Source organism: Acromyrmex echinatior, chromosome 2 (assembly GCF_024713525.1).
Source record: "Acromyrmex echinatior isolate Ae372 chromosome 2, ASM2471352v2, whole genome shotgun sequence".
NCBI lineage: Eukaryota > Metazoa > Arthropoda > Insecta > Hymenoptera > Formicidae > Acromyrmex > Acromyrmex echinatior.
The window spans coordinates 21,636,844-21,651,819 of record NC_141853.1 but is presented as its reverse complement, the minus strand read 5'-3'; the positions used below and the strand labels follow the sequence as shown (position 1 = coordinate 21,651,819).

At 36.2% G+C, this 14,976-nt stretch overlaps 2 protein-coding genes across 5 annotated transcripts in view; one reads left to right on the top strand and one right to left on the bottom strand.

Moving 5' to 3' along the window:
• LOC147910629 (uncharacterized) overlaps positions 1 to 14,976 on the bottom strand; it is a 61,794-nt gene that overhangs the window by 27,724 nt on the left and 19,094 nt on the right. The window lies entirely within an intron of this gene.
• Positions 832 to 1,596, top strand: LOC147910630 (uncharacterized). Its single transcript, XM_087402797.1, has 2 exons — positions 832 to 948; positions 1,030 to 1,596. The coding sequence occupies exons 1-2, from the start codon at positions 886 to 888 to the stop codon at positions 1,273 to 1,275; spliced, it is 309 nt and encodes a 102-aa protein (XP_087258923.1). The 5' UTR covers positions 832 to 885; the 3' UTR covers positions 1,276 to 1,596.

Here is a 14,976-nt window from a genome sequence, read left to right as displayed (position 1 = left end):
TGTTTATGCACAAATTTCAGTATTCTACAATGCCGATAATAATTTAATCTCCCAAGTGAGAATTCAGACGATATTCAATTTTGGCGAAGTACTGATCTTGTACCGAAAAATGAGTTTCCTATTTCAATACTGGATCAGTATTTAAAAAACAATGATATGATACTAGTCCAATGTGTTGATCAATATTGAATAGTAGTATTGATCCAGTACATTTTCATTACATTTTCGGTGTTTCTATACTAAAATTATCCAAATTCAATGTATCAAATATCCGTATTGAGACAGTACATCGTCAATATATTTGTATCGGTATTTAATAATCATTCCGTATTGTAATAGTACTATATTATAAGTCTTGATCCATTGCTATCATCCCAATATTCCTTTAGTATCATATCTTGTGTGTACTGATATATAAAAATTAGACCAGTAGTAAAATTAGACCTCGCCGATAGTCAATTCCTACTAGGGCTTTTATTATATTTATATATATTTAAAAAAAAGTAGAAATTTAAAAATATAACCTAACAAATGTCTGTTCGTCTTTTTTTAAAATTTTAAAAGTCAGTATTTTTCCCTGTAATACCGGAATACATTTGAATATGCTTATCCGACGTTGTTCCGCATGCATGCATGCATATAACAATTACATCATATTAGCGACATATGCCTAAAAGAATGCGGAACATATGATGATTGATATGTTATCATTATTCTCATTATACGAAATATATTTAACAATGAACTATGACAAATGGCAAAACAGGTGTGTACCATATTCGTTGTCAATGCTTAACAAATAAATTGTTATTCAGCGGCACAGTATAAATGTGCTACTCGACGCAAGCATTCACAGTGCAAGATTATCAGCAGCAAGATTGCAATATGAGACTATCAGTGGTGTTCTTGATCTTGACGATTGTGGTGTGTGTCATGTTCCAGGAATCCGTAAGTCTTAATTTATTTATTAAACATGACATTTATCGACGAATTTCCGAAAAATAACGACGTTCTCTATTCTGTACAAAGGAATCCTTCTTTTTGAAAAGGACAAGGAAATGTAAGAAGTGTTGTTGTAAACGCCGCTGCCGTAAAACAACAACCACCACCACCACCACCACCACCACCACCACCACAGCAGCAACTGGTAGAAAAAGACGCGACATCATGGACTCAATTCCATTTGAATTCCAAAATTTAATCCAGAATGGAAACTACAATAAATTTGAATTGGAAAATTCAACTACAGATAAACCAGAATGGAAACTGTCATGATAAAATGTCATCAAGACTTTATTAGAAAATTATATAACTGTAATTGCACTATTCAATAAGATAAACTGTTACTTAGAGTAATATTTAAATTGTGCACGTAAGCAAATCTAAATTGAATAGCAATAAAGATCAAACGCTTAAATATGGATAATAAAAATATATTAAATATAATTTCTCAAACCTTTCGTTAAAAAACTAATTACAAATATTCGTACACCGTTAAAAAAAATGTGTCAAATTTTACATAAATCGCACGTCCCAAATGTTCATGCCAATTTTTGAGTTAATTTAACACAAGATGAATATGTTGGATTATACATAAATATTATATAAGAGAATAAATACAAGAGGTAATATCATCACGATTTGTAAACAAACCGTGAAAGCATTTTTTTTCAGAAAATTAATATTTATGATATGTTAAATTAACCCACATTTTATTCATTCATCAATTTACGTTTTAAGACACTATTTTTATGTTATTTTATTTATTCATACACTTTAAATTTTTTAGAGTAAAATTTCACTCCACAAAAAGTAATAATTGCGTCAGTTCGATAAGAATGAATTTTACTTCATTCCTTAAGGAATAAATTTCCTAAAAGGGAAAAAAATCTTTAATGATTAATATCTCGCTTCGTGAGGCAGAGCAATGCATTTTTTCTACCAGATTCCTTTATTTTGTGCAAAAACGTACCAAATGAGCCTAATTTCGTCAAGATTTGATATAGGAGGGCTAAACTTAACTAAATTTACTTTCAATCTCTCTTCTCAGAGAGTGAAATATTCTCTACAGATATTGAAATTTGACTCTCGTTTGAAGTGATTCTTCACTCTCTAAGAGTGATTCTTCTTCTCTCTAAAAATGAAAATTTTACTCCTACCAAAATTTGGGAGTAAAATTTCAAAAATTTAGAGTGCGAATTCTGTCATTTTGATACTAAGAAATGTTAAATATCAATTTAATACCAAATCTTTAAATAACGTAATCACATTATGTTGAATTATTCGAATATGTTAAAAAATTTAACACAAATTGTTAACAAGAACATGAGTGGACGTTTCCAACACAAATACACAATTTTTTTACTGTGTACATGTTTAGATCTTCACATTGATGCGCTCGAACTGGTTAATTGACGCTAGACAGATGCATACTTGCTTTTACCGTTCTGTTAACCGTATCAATTCTACGCGCTCGGCTACGCAAACAAACCACGTATTTTCGGATGTTGACTCAGTGTGGAAATGTACATCGAAGAAATATTTGCCTTGATTCCATATATCTACTCGATGTATCTTAAATGCAGGACTTCTTCATAATAAGGATTTTCTTCATACTATTTTTTTCAGATTTGATTAATTAGAAAAGTAAAATCGTTTGTAATTATTGTCTTCTACATTACTATAAATGATAAGATTTTTAGATCAGAGTGATTACTCCAAACTGCTTCTATTTACTTTTATACTTTTATTCAAAATACTCGAGCGATCTCGAGCGATCTTGTATCAGTAATTCACAGATGTAAAAAGATGAGTAATTATAATTCTAAATGATCATAACATCCGATTCCGTTTACATCTAATAAGACACTGAATAACCATCCTACAATATTTAATGTTTATGCATAATCCACGTCGGCATACAAGTGCCTCGATTAATGGGTCTTAGATTTATTTGCTGCACAGGGGAGCGATTTTATTTCTATTCTCAGCTCGAGCTCGCGCGATTTAAGTGCAGATTTCCGGTGAGTCGCGCGAGATAACGTCATGCGAGAAGAAGTTCCGCTTCACGATCGCCCAACGAAAAGGAAACATAAAGAGGGGCTTTTCTTCCCGCGCGCGCTCATATATCATGGTCTCGTAATAATATCTAGTCACTTCCGATCGCAAGCACCGACGTGTAACACCGTCACATACCACGTGCGTCGTGATAACTCTTTTCTAGAATGCTATCGCGGTTATTTATTGTTTATGACATTTTGGATTTTGCTTCAAAAATATTTCAAAGTTAGGAATAACCCTTGATATATCTAACAAAAATCTACATTATAAAATATATTAGATGATTTCGTCTTTAACATTATACTTATTATATTGTGAAATTAATTATATAGTATATTCTCAAGTATTATATCAGTAATAAAGACAATGTTATATATATATATATAGATATATCAAAATATAATATTTAAAAAATATAACATTTGAAAAATTATACATCCGCAAATATTTTTGAATTCTCTAATATTATAACTATTATACAACCATACGAAATAAGCAGCTCATTATGCGCTTTCATAAAAACACGTTTGATCGCACGTGCTCAAGGCGTGCTAAAGTATTCATATATTGATGCGTGCATTCATAGTGTAACGCGTGGCGAGTACATTTTGCGTGGGGTATCGAAAATCCATGAACTGAATTACAGTGTGAGTTCCGTTATACGACGAGGGGCTCCGTTTTTGTTTATGGGTGGTGAATTCATTCACCAATGCAGTCTAACGTACTACCACACAAAAAAATGGAAAGATGGAAGGACCAAACGAATGGAAGGATCTCAAATGTTTGCATTATTTAATTTTTGTATTCTTTTGCAATTTCTGTGAAAATTTTTCTAAGAACAAAACATGAATTCTGAAAAAATTGTAATATATCACTCATATAAAAATTCTATTGCTTACTTTATGTTTGTACAATTTCATTAATAAGATATTGAAATTTAGAGACGAGTTCTTCACTTTAAATTATTTTGAAACTTATCATAATTTACTTTGCGACATTACAATCAATGTTACGAGCAATATTTAAGAGCGACTCTCTCGATTAAGCCGTCATTTTACGATACTATCACGATACGATACTTTTGTAGAAGAATTAAGGAACTTTACGTTCGGTGAAAGTATCGATTAAGATTGTACACTGGACTATTTTGGCAGGATAAAGAGGGACAAGGCAAGTTAACTGACGCTCGTTACCGCTAAACTATTCTTAAACTAAACGGTTTATCACCTTAGCCTTGCTGGTAAGAACTGTACAATTACCGAGTCGCTTTACCAGCTATATTCGTGCGAGAACTAAAATATGGTAAATCGTAAACTCTTGCCGTTTAAAACAAGGATCTCCTATGCACAAAGACAATCTATTATCAAATTAATTTGTGGTCTGCACATTCCTCCCCTCTATCATCCAAGTAACTGTAACTTTTATTGCCTCGCAGCTCTGCGATCGTTCAGAAGTAGCTTCATTTGAGATAAAATGTTGCTGAGTCAATACATATAGAGACTCTGAAAATATCAGAAACGTATTGATATAACGTGTGTCGTATCAATATACATTTCACAAAAAGAATCATGTCAATGCGGAATATTAAGTAAAATTGTGATAAACTCCTCTGAGTAACTCCTGCTTCGTCAATATAGATTCGAGAGTGTGAATGAAAATAAACCAAGTGATGTAGCATCGGTTATATTTCTTCACGAGCGATAGCGGATGAATTCATGCGCGAAGTTGTGCGGAACGATCGGCCCACCGTATGATCATCGTATATATGGGGCGGAGAAACGAGGGATGAACGTGTCAGAAGCAGTCCCTAGGGTCTAATTATGAGTTTGTACAGAGGGTCGGTTAGTCGACTCCGCCGCGTAAGGAAAGGGCCCTATTGACTCATTGACCGAAATATCTTCATTGAGTATCTAGAATGAATTAATAGCACGTACATGCCAAGTGTAGCATAATGAACGGATACGTCTGACATTGTCAATCTGGCAAAATCTAAATAATTATACCGACTAGGCTCGCTTTCTTATGACACATACATGCCCACATATACAACGTGAAGACTGGAGCACGGACTTTTGCATAAAGCATCAAAAAAACAACCAATCAGAGTCTTTTATTTCATGAAAAGGAAGAAAATAAAGGATTTTATCTATGATGCAGCCCCAATAGAAGAAATTAGGAATAAGGAATAATGATTCCAACACCTATCAGAAACCGTGACTGCTTAATTTGTCCGTTTTCTTATGTTATGTATTGTGCAAGATATTGTCCCATCTTGATGCTGAGAGGTAGAAAAATAAAGAATTCAAAAGAACCATCGGTTTCAGAAAGTTTTTAAACGCTATCAAATACGGCCGCGCTCGACGTCAGAATCAAGATTGAGCGATCGCGTTGCCGGATCGCGCAACCATAAATAATCCCACAGAAATCGTGGTGTCATTAAGATCTCGTCGCGCGTCGATGCTCGCACGGTGTAAGGTGCGTGTCTCGAAGAAACCGGGAAGAGCGACGGCGAGGGATGAACGTTGGGGCCGGGGTGTGATGAGCGGAGGTGGGGTCACGAGTCGACGGAAAGTTCGCCCCGGCAATATTTCGCGGCGTGGTCGGACAAAAGGGGACACAATGCCGAGGGCAGGATCGATTCTCCTCGCTCGAGAGAAGAGGATCGCGGACGGGAGGACCAGGCTACGCTGGTTACGTTGCACGAGAGACGCCGAGTAGACCGGCCCACATTGTTGCCGAAACGATGCTCACCGTTGGGCTTGGGGAAACAACGAGCCACCGGACTCCCGAGAAGCGTAATTAATCACTTTTTGTTGTGCAAGGTGAAGAGAAAGAGAGAGAGTCGGAAGGGGGGGAGAGAGAGAGAGAGAGAGAGAGAGAGAGAGAGAGAGAGATTTCCCCACCGCGCGTTGGGAAGCTTTTGAGGATCGACACCGCGAGTCGATGGCCTGGCACTGTAATTTCCGAATAAATCGATGTAAAATCACTCGAAATGAAGAAAAAATATTGTAAACGTTAAATCTCAGTCTTAGAATAACTATGTTCCAAAAATTCTATTATAATATTTGATAAATTGTAATATACTTATAATCTTATTATCTTAATGAATATGTGTGTGTTTGAAATTCAGATTAAATTATTCGATTAAAAGATATAATAAATACATATCGTATTCAACTTTAAACAGCACCTTTCTATTAAAAAGTTGCAAAAATTTTGGTTTAAAACTTTTATAATTGAGATTAACTAAATTAATGAATTTCAACCAATGTCAGATACGTTTCTTAACATTTCAATTCAAAATAAAAATTTTGCTTGCATATATTTCAATTAGCATATACCTGTATCTTGAATTATGCTGTGTACATTGTTAAGTTTCTTGTACATTGTAGTTTACCTGTTGTAATCTAACTACTAGCAGGTTTGTAACAGCAGTTTTGTTGATGTTTGCCATTTGCTTTGTATATATATATTATATATATGCATGCATTGCAATGAAGAATTATAAAGAATTATAACATATGGAATAGCCATATAAATAAATATTGTAATTAACAATATTATATTTCCTAAAATCGCTCGTACAATGTCACGAACGTCATCAAAAAGATTTCTGACACTCGACCTTTACGAATCGCGAATAATCGTAGTGAAATATTATTCGCATGCGTTTCTCTCTCGTCGCTTCCCTTCTGTCCCACGTTCCCACGACAAAGATCAGCGACCGACAGTCGCGCGGTTCCCTCGAGAGGCCCGAGAAGCTTTTCGGCTATGATCCGGTAATTACCAATGGAGCTAGAGGTCGTTGGGGCTGTTAACGTTCGGCGGCTAATGGTATGCACGCCGGCAATAAAAAGCCTGGAACAACGGACAGAAATCAAGGGAAAAGAAAATAGACGGGTGAGGAGAACGGGTGGTAGAGGCGGCGGCGACGGAGGCCAGAGGGGAGAAGTCGGCGAACGCACGATGAGGAGAGGCTCATATGCTTGCACACATACGGCGGCTAACACCGGCGAAACAGGGCTCCGAAACGACTTTACGGGAATTACACCCGCGAAATCGGGGAGATATGGAGCCGCGAAATGCGATGTGGTCATCCGTCACTCCCGCGGCTTGCGATGTCCGCGCCTGCCTGGTCGACCGACTGCCTGCCGGTTCGCCCGGGTCTTCTCATCTCCTCACGCACAGGTGTTGGGTTCCTTCGCGAGAGCGGTAGAACTCAGTAACACTGTCTCGTGGATGCATTGCCACTTGATAATGGACTCGCCAATGAACACTCTCATGTAAAGATTAACTCCCTTGTACGTGCTACAATACGCATGCTTCTCAATTTTACAGGGATCTAAAGGATGAAAACTGTATAATATCAGCGAAGTCAATTACTAAATGTATAAAACAGTGAATAACTTTATTAAGTTTATTAAGGCAATAAAAATGTAAAGATTGTAAAAATTTTTTATTTATAGGAGATTTATAATATAAGAGATTAGTAACCAGCTTGAACATCCTACATAATTGTTTTATAACTCAATAAAATTATTTTCACATTTGTATTTAGCTAAATTTTTAGATACTTCAGTGCAAAATTGTTCCTTCCGCGTTGATGCTTATTAGATGTAAAAGAGAATAGTGAATAATAGGACAAATTCAAAATCTAGTACAATTTATTCGAGAGTGATTGGGGAAAATGATCAGAACAAAATTACGCAGGTGGAAGGAAATGGCATTGCTCGCATTGCTCGAGGTTTGATTTATGAAGCGATGACGCTTTAAATGGATGTCCCAAGCGTGGATCGTAACGCGATCTGACCACACACAACGCATGTTCCCGACCGATATCACTCGCAATATCTCTCTCTTACGGTGTATAAAGGCCGAAATTAATGTTATTCCTAATGTCACGTAGGATTTATACATCGAAATTATAACATATAGAGCGACCGAATGCGAGAATGTCGCAACGCATTTACGTACAATGTTCGCGTGTGAAATAGTACGCACCTTCCAGCAAGAAGGGAAGAGGAAAAGGGATTTACGTCTTTTTATAATACTGTGTGATGGCAGCGTTCTTTTTTAACTCTCACGAGAGAATGCTCTCAAGGAAGGACAACGACGAATATATCCCCGGAATTCCATTCTACATTAGCACGCATAACTCGGTGTTTCAGGCAAAAACTCATTAAGATGACCCCCACAGAGTCCTCCTAGACAAAACTGACAATCCTGATGATTCTGATCCTGGCAGACAGGTTGGAGCCTTCCTTACAGCGAATTCCTGGAAGAGAATCCTCCATCCTCCGCTCACCTGGACAGGTGCACGGTTTCTGCCCTACGGCAAAAGCTGGCTAGCCATACGGTGTGTCAGGGACGTATCCCTTGAATTATTGCATTTCTCCAGATCCAGCTTGGCAGTTGCCTAATGATACCCTTTTTTCTGAATGACACAATCTTCATACGAGTTATCGTGCAAGTCTTTGCCTTTCTATGATTCTCATTGTTTCTTAGATTTCATTTATGCAACAATAGCATTGTATGTAACATATGTTTTTTTGTCGTATTTTTTTCTTATTACAATACGTCTCAAATAAATGTTTTCATAAAACAAAAAACCAACTACAATGTTACAGATTGAAACTGAGAGAACGAGTATTTGACATAGGTATAATATTTTTTTGGTTTATCATATTTGATTTTTTCATTTTTAGTTTACTGTCGGATAAAGTTATCCAGGAAATAACTGCATTTCTCTACATCTAATATATATTTAATATATATCTGGTATATATATATATATATATATATATCTAATATTGATTACTAATAAATATACACAGAGAAAGGTTTTTTCGATTCGAAGAAATGTTTTTTTGTTATGCGGTTAAAGCAAAAATATTTTTGATTTACGTTATTTCTTTGATTTGAATATAATTTCTTTAAATCAAATAAATTTTTTAAATTAATTTCAAAAAATAATATTTAAATCAAAGAAATAACGTTTGAATCAAAGAAAATTTTTCTTCAATCGTATAGCAAAGAAACATTTCTTTGAGTTAAAAAAAACCTTTCTCTAGATGCAATAAAAAAGAGATAAACTGACAGAACTTCAAGAGTAGAAAAATCGACTGTAATGGTCTGTAAATGATTTTTCATTGTTTTGATAATGTTTTTATATTGTACAAACGCAACATAATCTATAATTTATTATTACACGGAAAGAACGATTTTGCTAAAATATCTAAAAATTTAGTCAAATACAGATCGGAAAAATAATTTTTTTGGACCAATCAAAATGATTACGTAAGCTGCTTAAATAAAATGTTAAAATTTTTTACAGCATTGTTATCAACGCTTAAGCATTCTATATAATTATTTTAATGATCCAACAAAATCATTTTCAAATCTGTATCTATGTAAATAAATATTTAAGTACTTAATATTCTCCCCGTATATGTGTACATATATATACATATGTAAGCTTCTTCAAAAAAGTAATTTAATTTCAGAATAAGACACGGAAGACGATCAACGAAAGATGTTAGAAATCGTCACCCCTTAAGATGAAAAATGTCGGTCGGTTGAATGATAAACGATCGCAAGCTCATAACTGAATGATACACTCAAGAACTCATTGTCCGAAATTTTCGGATGATTCCCTTCCATTGTCAGCTGCGCGGCTTCGTATTGTTGTGACGGTGCCGCGTGATGAAATAACCGAAAAAATCTTTCGCGCTCTGAGGAAAGAACGAAAGGATGGTTGTAAGTGAGCATCACGTATATCCACCCATACACAGAATTTCGCCATGCGGTCTGGAAAATTATATGCGATCAATTTGCGTGAATAGCTTACAAAGTCAGACAATAATAGCTCGAAGCAGGTTTCCTCTATTTTAATCTTTGAATCGATTCGCTGAACTATGCCCTTTCTTTCATGCTAAAAGTAAAGCAAGGTAAATGAAAATGTTCGCAGCTAAGCCATGCGATACCGAAATCCTTTTCAGCAAAAGGAAGAAATCAAGAAATCATAGATGGAATATAACACGCGTAATACACAGTATATATAAAAAAAACAATCACAGTACAATAAAAAAAAATCAAACTATTATATTAAATAAATCATATAAAAATAATGACGAAAAGAAACAGAGACATAAAAAGAGCGAATTTAATAAATTCAAGAAATTGCGTATTTGTTCGCGATTCCGTGTATAGTCCTGCAGGGATATCGTGAGAATACGCCGATAGATCTGTAAATAGATACCGTTAAACATCGTCTCGATTCGTGTACATTACCAATCATCGCTCGCGTAGAACGACCGGCAACTGAACGCACATTCGGAAGTAGAAGGCGCGATCCTAGACCAGCGGCGCGTCCCGCTCGCATCCGACACCGTTCGCCCTCCTTCCTGCCGCGGTCGTCGTCATTGTTTCATTGTGTTATAAACGCATTGCGTGCGCTTAGTGCGTGGAGCGAGGGTGTATCGATTGCCCCGCCCCCTGCTGCGTAGCCATGACGACACACCCTATCCTATCTAACCCCTAGTCTAACCCCCGTACTTCTCTCTCTCTCTCTCTCTCTCTCTCTCTCTCTCTCTCTCTCTCTCTCTCTCCTCCCCCCCTCTCTCTCTCTCTCCCCTTCAACCCCTCGCGCGTCAACATGGGTTCTCCTCCTTTCTCTCCGTCATCGGAGCTCGAAAAGCCCCGAGTCGCGTTCTCGAGAAGGAGGACGAGTTGACAGTGGACAAGGAAGATCCTGTTGTCGACCCGACAAAACAAGCGACCTGTCACGACCTTCTCGCACATTGAAAAACACGTCATCTTTTATACGATTATGTGGATCATGCTCACGATCTCGAGCATACTTTTCATGTTGTACATCTTCATGTTTTCTAAAAGTGCTGTGTTTAGTTTCTTTAAAACTCTGCACCGCAGAAAGAATCCAATATTATTCATCTGATACATTTGTAGGCACAAAGAGATTATATGTATTTTAAAGTTTCCATACGCGAGAAAGATATGTTGATTTAGAAAATATTGTATGAACATGTTTTTTATTGTGTATGTATTGATTTTCTAGATTTTTGCTTTTTGTTGTACAATTATTATTAATGTTAATGTTAATGTTCACACTGTTACTATTAATAATGCATTGAAACAATCGCAATGCATTCGCATATATGTATATTCAAGCTAAATTGAAAAAAATTCTTTGGAAAATAATTTGATTTAACAGGTGTGAATCGTTACCAAATTTAATTCTAAAAAATCTCTAATAAAGAATATGCAATAATTGCCATATTTCTACAAAAAAAAATCAAACAAATTAATCGAACTATTCAAATTTTTAAAGTAGAACTGTGTATCATGTCCATTTCTAGCAAAATACCATATAATACTAAAATATAGATTAATTTTAATCCCAGTTGAATTTACTTTTTATCTTTCTCTAGTTCTAAGAATTAGAAAAAGATGAAGAAAAAATTAAACCGAAATTAAAGTTAATTTACATTGGTATAAATGGACATCAGACAGTTTAGAAACTAATGATCGATTCGTTTGATTGATTTTATCGAGTCAGATATTAAGAATGCAAAAATATTCATTGCAAACAGAAAATAAATAACTTTTGCGTTTCGTTAAATCTAAGTTCTAATAGAGCGAACAGTTTATTATATCTTGAATAGTTTAAGCAATTTAAGAATCGATCTTAAAACTACTCGTACTGTAGTCTATTCAAAATTGATATTAAATAATCCAGAATATCAAATACATGTTTAAAATATGCGGAAGTTCAAAATTTAGTAGTTATTAAATAATCTATACTTATAGATTATTATGTGTTATATAATTTATAAATAAAAACAACGAAAAATAAAAACTATAATGAACCAGCTTAGAGCGCAAAACTTTATCGACAAAAGAGAGGATTATGAGAATGGCGTGTCTTCTCCGGGAAAACAACAATTCCCGGAAAGTCATGGAGAGAGACCGAGTTGAGAAATTTTTAGGGCCTGGTAGATCCCGAGAGAGAGTTCCCTAAGCCCAGTTTGCGGGTCCCGGTCGAAAGCACAATACGTCTCATTATGTTATCCGCGCATCTCTCGACACAGCCATTTATCATTCCTTCGCCCGTATACCAATATATCGATCTCCTTCTTACATGCGTAAAACTCGAGCCCGTGTGTCGGCGGCAGCCTATCCGTGCTACATGGTTCTCGCACGAGTCTTTGTCTATGATGGAAGAGAGACTCTCTCGCGCGTTGGAGGAACGTGAGAGAAACGAGACGCGGCCCGTAGAAATGGAAAATGATCATCTTGCCGATCGTGCGAACGATATTGAAGCGATTTACGGATAGCGGATCGCTATCCGGAGTTCGGAGCTCCGCCGCGTGGGCCACGTCGTTCGTAATGGACCGCAGCTTTAAACAAACCCATGTCCCAAGACTTGAAGAGCGATGTAAATTATTTACGAGAGGAGTTATCGCACGTGTGTATTTGCAGGCAGTTACAAATATGTAGTGTCTCAGCGCTCATGTGATTATGCGTCATGACAGTACATCTATAATAAAAGGGCGAGAATCGCACGACGAGAGATTGATATAAAATACATCTTTCGAGTCGTTGTAATAGAAATCGAACTTATTATGGAGATAATAAAGGAAACACATAACACTTTCGTGTTATGCGTCGCAGTTCAAAAACGAACATTCTTAGACATTCCTAAATTAATGATAATTGGATTTTAAGATACGAGGACACTCATGTTTGTGTAAAATATATATAATTGGTATACAAATATTCCGCTTTATTGGTCCAGGGTACACGTCAACGATCAGGTAATGTCACTCGGCGAACGGAATGGGGAATAATTAGAGCCGACAGAGAGAAACGTACAGATAATTCGATGTAATGTAATCCAGGCGACAGCAAGGACGATCGAAACAGTTCGTTCGCGCCACTTATTATTCATGGAATCGCGCTCGCTAATGTGCCTGGTTGTCTGCTGCGTGTCCCCGTACACGTGCACACGCGTACAGACGCACGCACGCATACAGACGCACGCAGTGGTTAAGCTCGCTGCACGCGGTTACACGCATGTGGGTGGTACACGGGTATGTGCGCAAATGAGCGCCAGTGGAAGATCGCTCGACGTCGGTTCACGAATATATGTATGGGAAAGAAAAATCATCCATCACGTTCGAGGCCATCCGGAGTTGGCAGTGGTGGACGGACGATGTTTTGGGCATCGTTTCTCTATGGACGCGCGCGTCATAAAATTGATGAGCGTCTTTGACTAATTTATTACGCTGAAAAAAACGTACTGAAATTCATAATGATCGGGGTGAGACTTACTATTTTTTTTTTTAGCCCCGTCGACGCGTACGTTTCTACCTATCGTTCCCGAGCGCGGTTACAGGTCCGATTATAAATTTTATGAATGATCGTAGAGCGTATTTTTTAGATTACTAATAAGGATAATGGGCCAACAGTCTTTTATAAAAACGTGTAACTAATATTGACTCGTGTACATAAATGTCTTAAATTTTTAACAAAAATGGAGGATCCAGAATCTCTCAGTTACGAGCAATTGAATATTACAATCTTTAAGAGCTTTGATGTGAACAATGTTAAAACAAATCTTAATCGTATTTTCTACTAAAAAAATATCGACTTTAAATTGATTAGATAATTTGCAGACTTTAACATCAAAAATTAAAACATTTTTATATTTATATAATTTAATTTACTAATTAAGTTATTATATTACTAATATTGTAAAATTAATTCTTCTTCGAACTTTTTCGATAATACCTATACATGCAATAAATTTTGCAATGATATTTGACAATGCTTATCAGTTCCCAAATTCTTTTTTTCAATCTTAACAATAACGTTGTATGTGATTGTGTGTAAGTATTCTTCAAAATTTCAAAGTACAACTGAAATGCAAGGTGGGAATGCGGGCGTATGTTTACCAGAGATTTCATCTCTTTCCAACTACGACGCTTAATTAATAAACTTGCGATCTTATCGAGCATAACAAGACACACATCCTCCCTTCTGCATCATGCCTGCTACTTCGTAGTTCGTATCTTCTTCTCTTTCCCGTTACCTCGGCGTCCGCGACATTTTTCTCTTTTCTTCCCGAATGGAAGACGCGATTTTTGAATCGGGCAAACGCAAGTGCTCGCAAGCGTGAAAAATGATGCAATTTTCGCGGCACGCCTCCTATAGCGCGCCTGAATCTCGCGTATAAAGGTGCCTATTAGGTATATCCACTTGGTCCCAAGGTGTACGAGGCATCACGTTGATCGTGCGCGAATCTACTGGGTGCTCCCGCAATTCGAAATGCCGCTAAATTTGTTCCGCCGCGTTTGAAATAAAACGAAAAACGAAGAAACTCGCTCGATATTGCTTTTTATCGAGATTTGTTCACGTCATATCGCGAACGTTTCGCTCCTAATGATCCATTTATATCGGCGTGTTACAGAAAAATCTACAAGGGCAAGTATGCTTTTTAGCATGGTACTTTTTTTTACTAACAATAACATTGGTGCGCAAAAAGTGAAAAATATGAATAAAAGGTTAGGTTAACGATCAACCCTGAATCCTTTTAGATTCTTTCGCGACATATAAAGACTAATAACTATATGTTCAAAAATATCCCGAATTTATCAAAGAATTGTTGAAACGTGCTGTCTGCATATTCTACAATAATTACGTAACATATATTAACTTATAACGTGTAATAATAATTTCATTTGTTCAGCATTAAGGAAAATAATTTATATTTTCAGTCTTGTTCGTAGCAGCGTAAAGAGATTCATTATACACATGTAGAAAATATAACAAATCACTATATGTAATATATGTATATATATATATATATACAATGCAGGTATGTATACACGCATCCAC

Coding starts and splice junctions, on each gene's coding strand:
- LOC147910630 (XM_087402797.1), top strand. CDS start 886: ATGAGACTATCAGTGGTGTTCTTGATCTTGACGATTGTGGTGTGTGTC. Junction 949..1,029: donor GTGTCATGTTCCAGGAATCC/GTAAGTCTTAAT, acceptor TTCTGTACAAAG/GAATCCTTCTTTTTGAAAAG.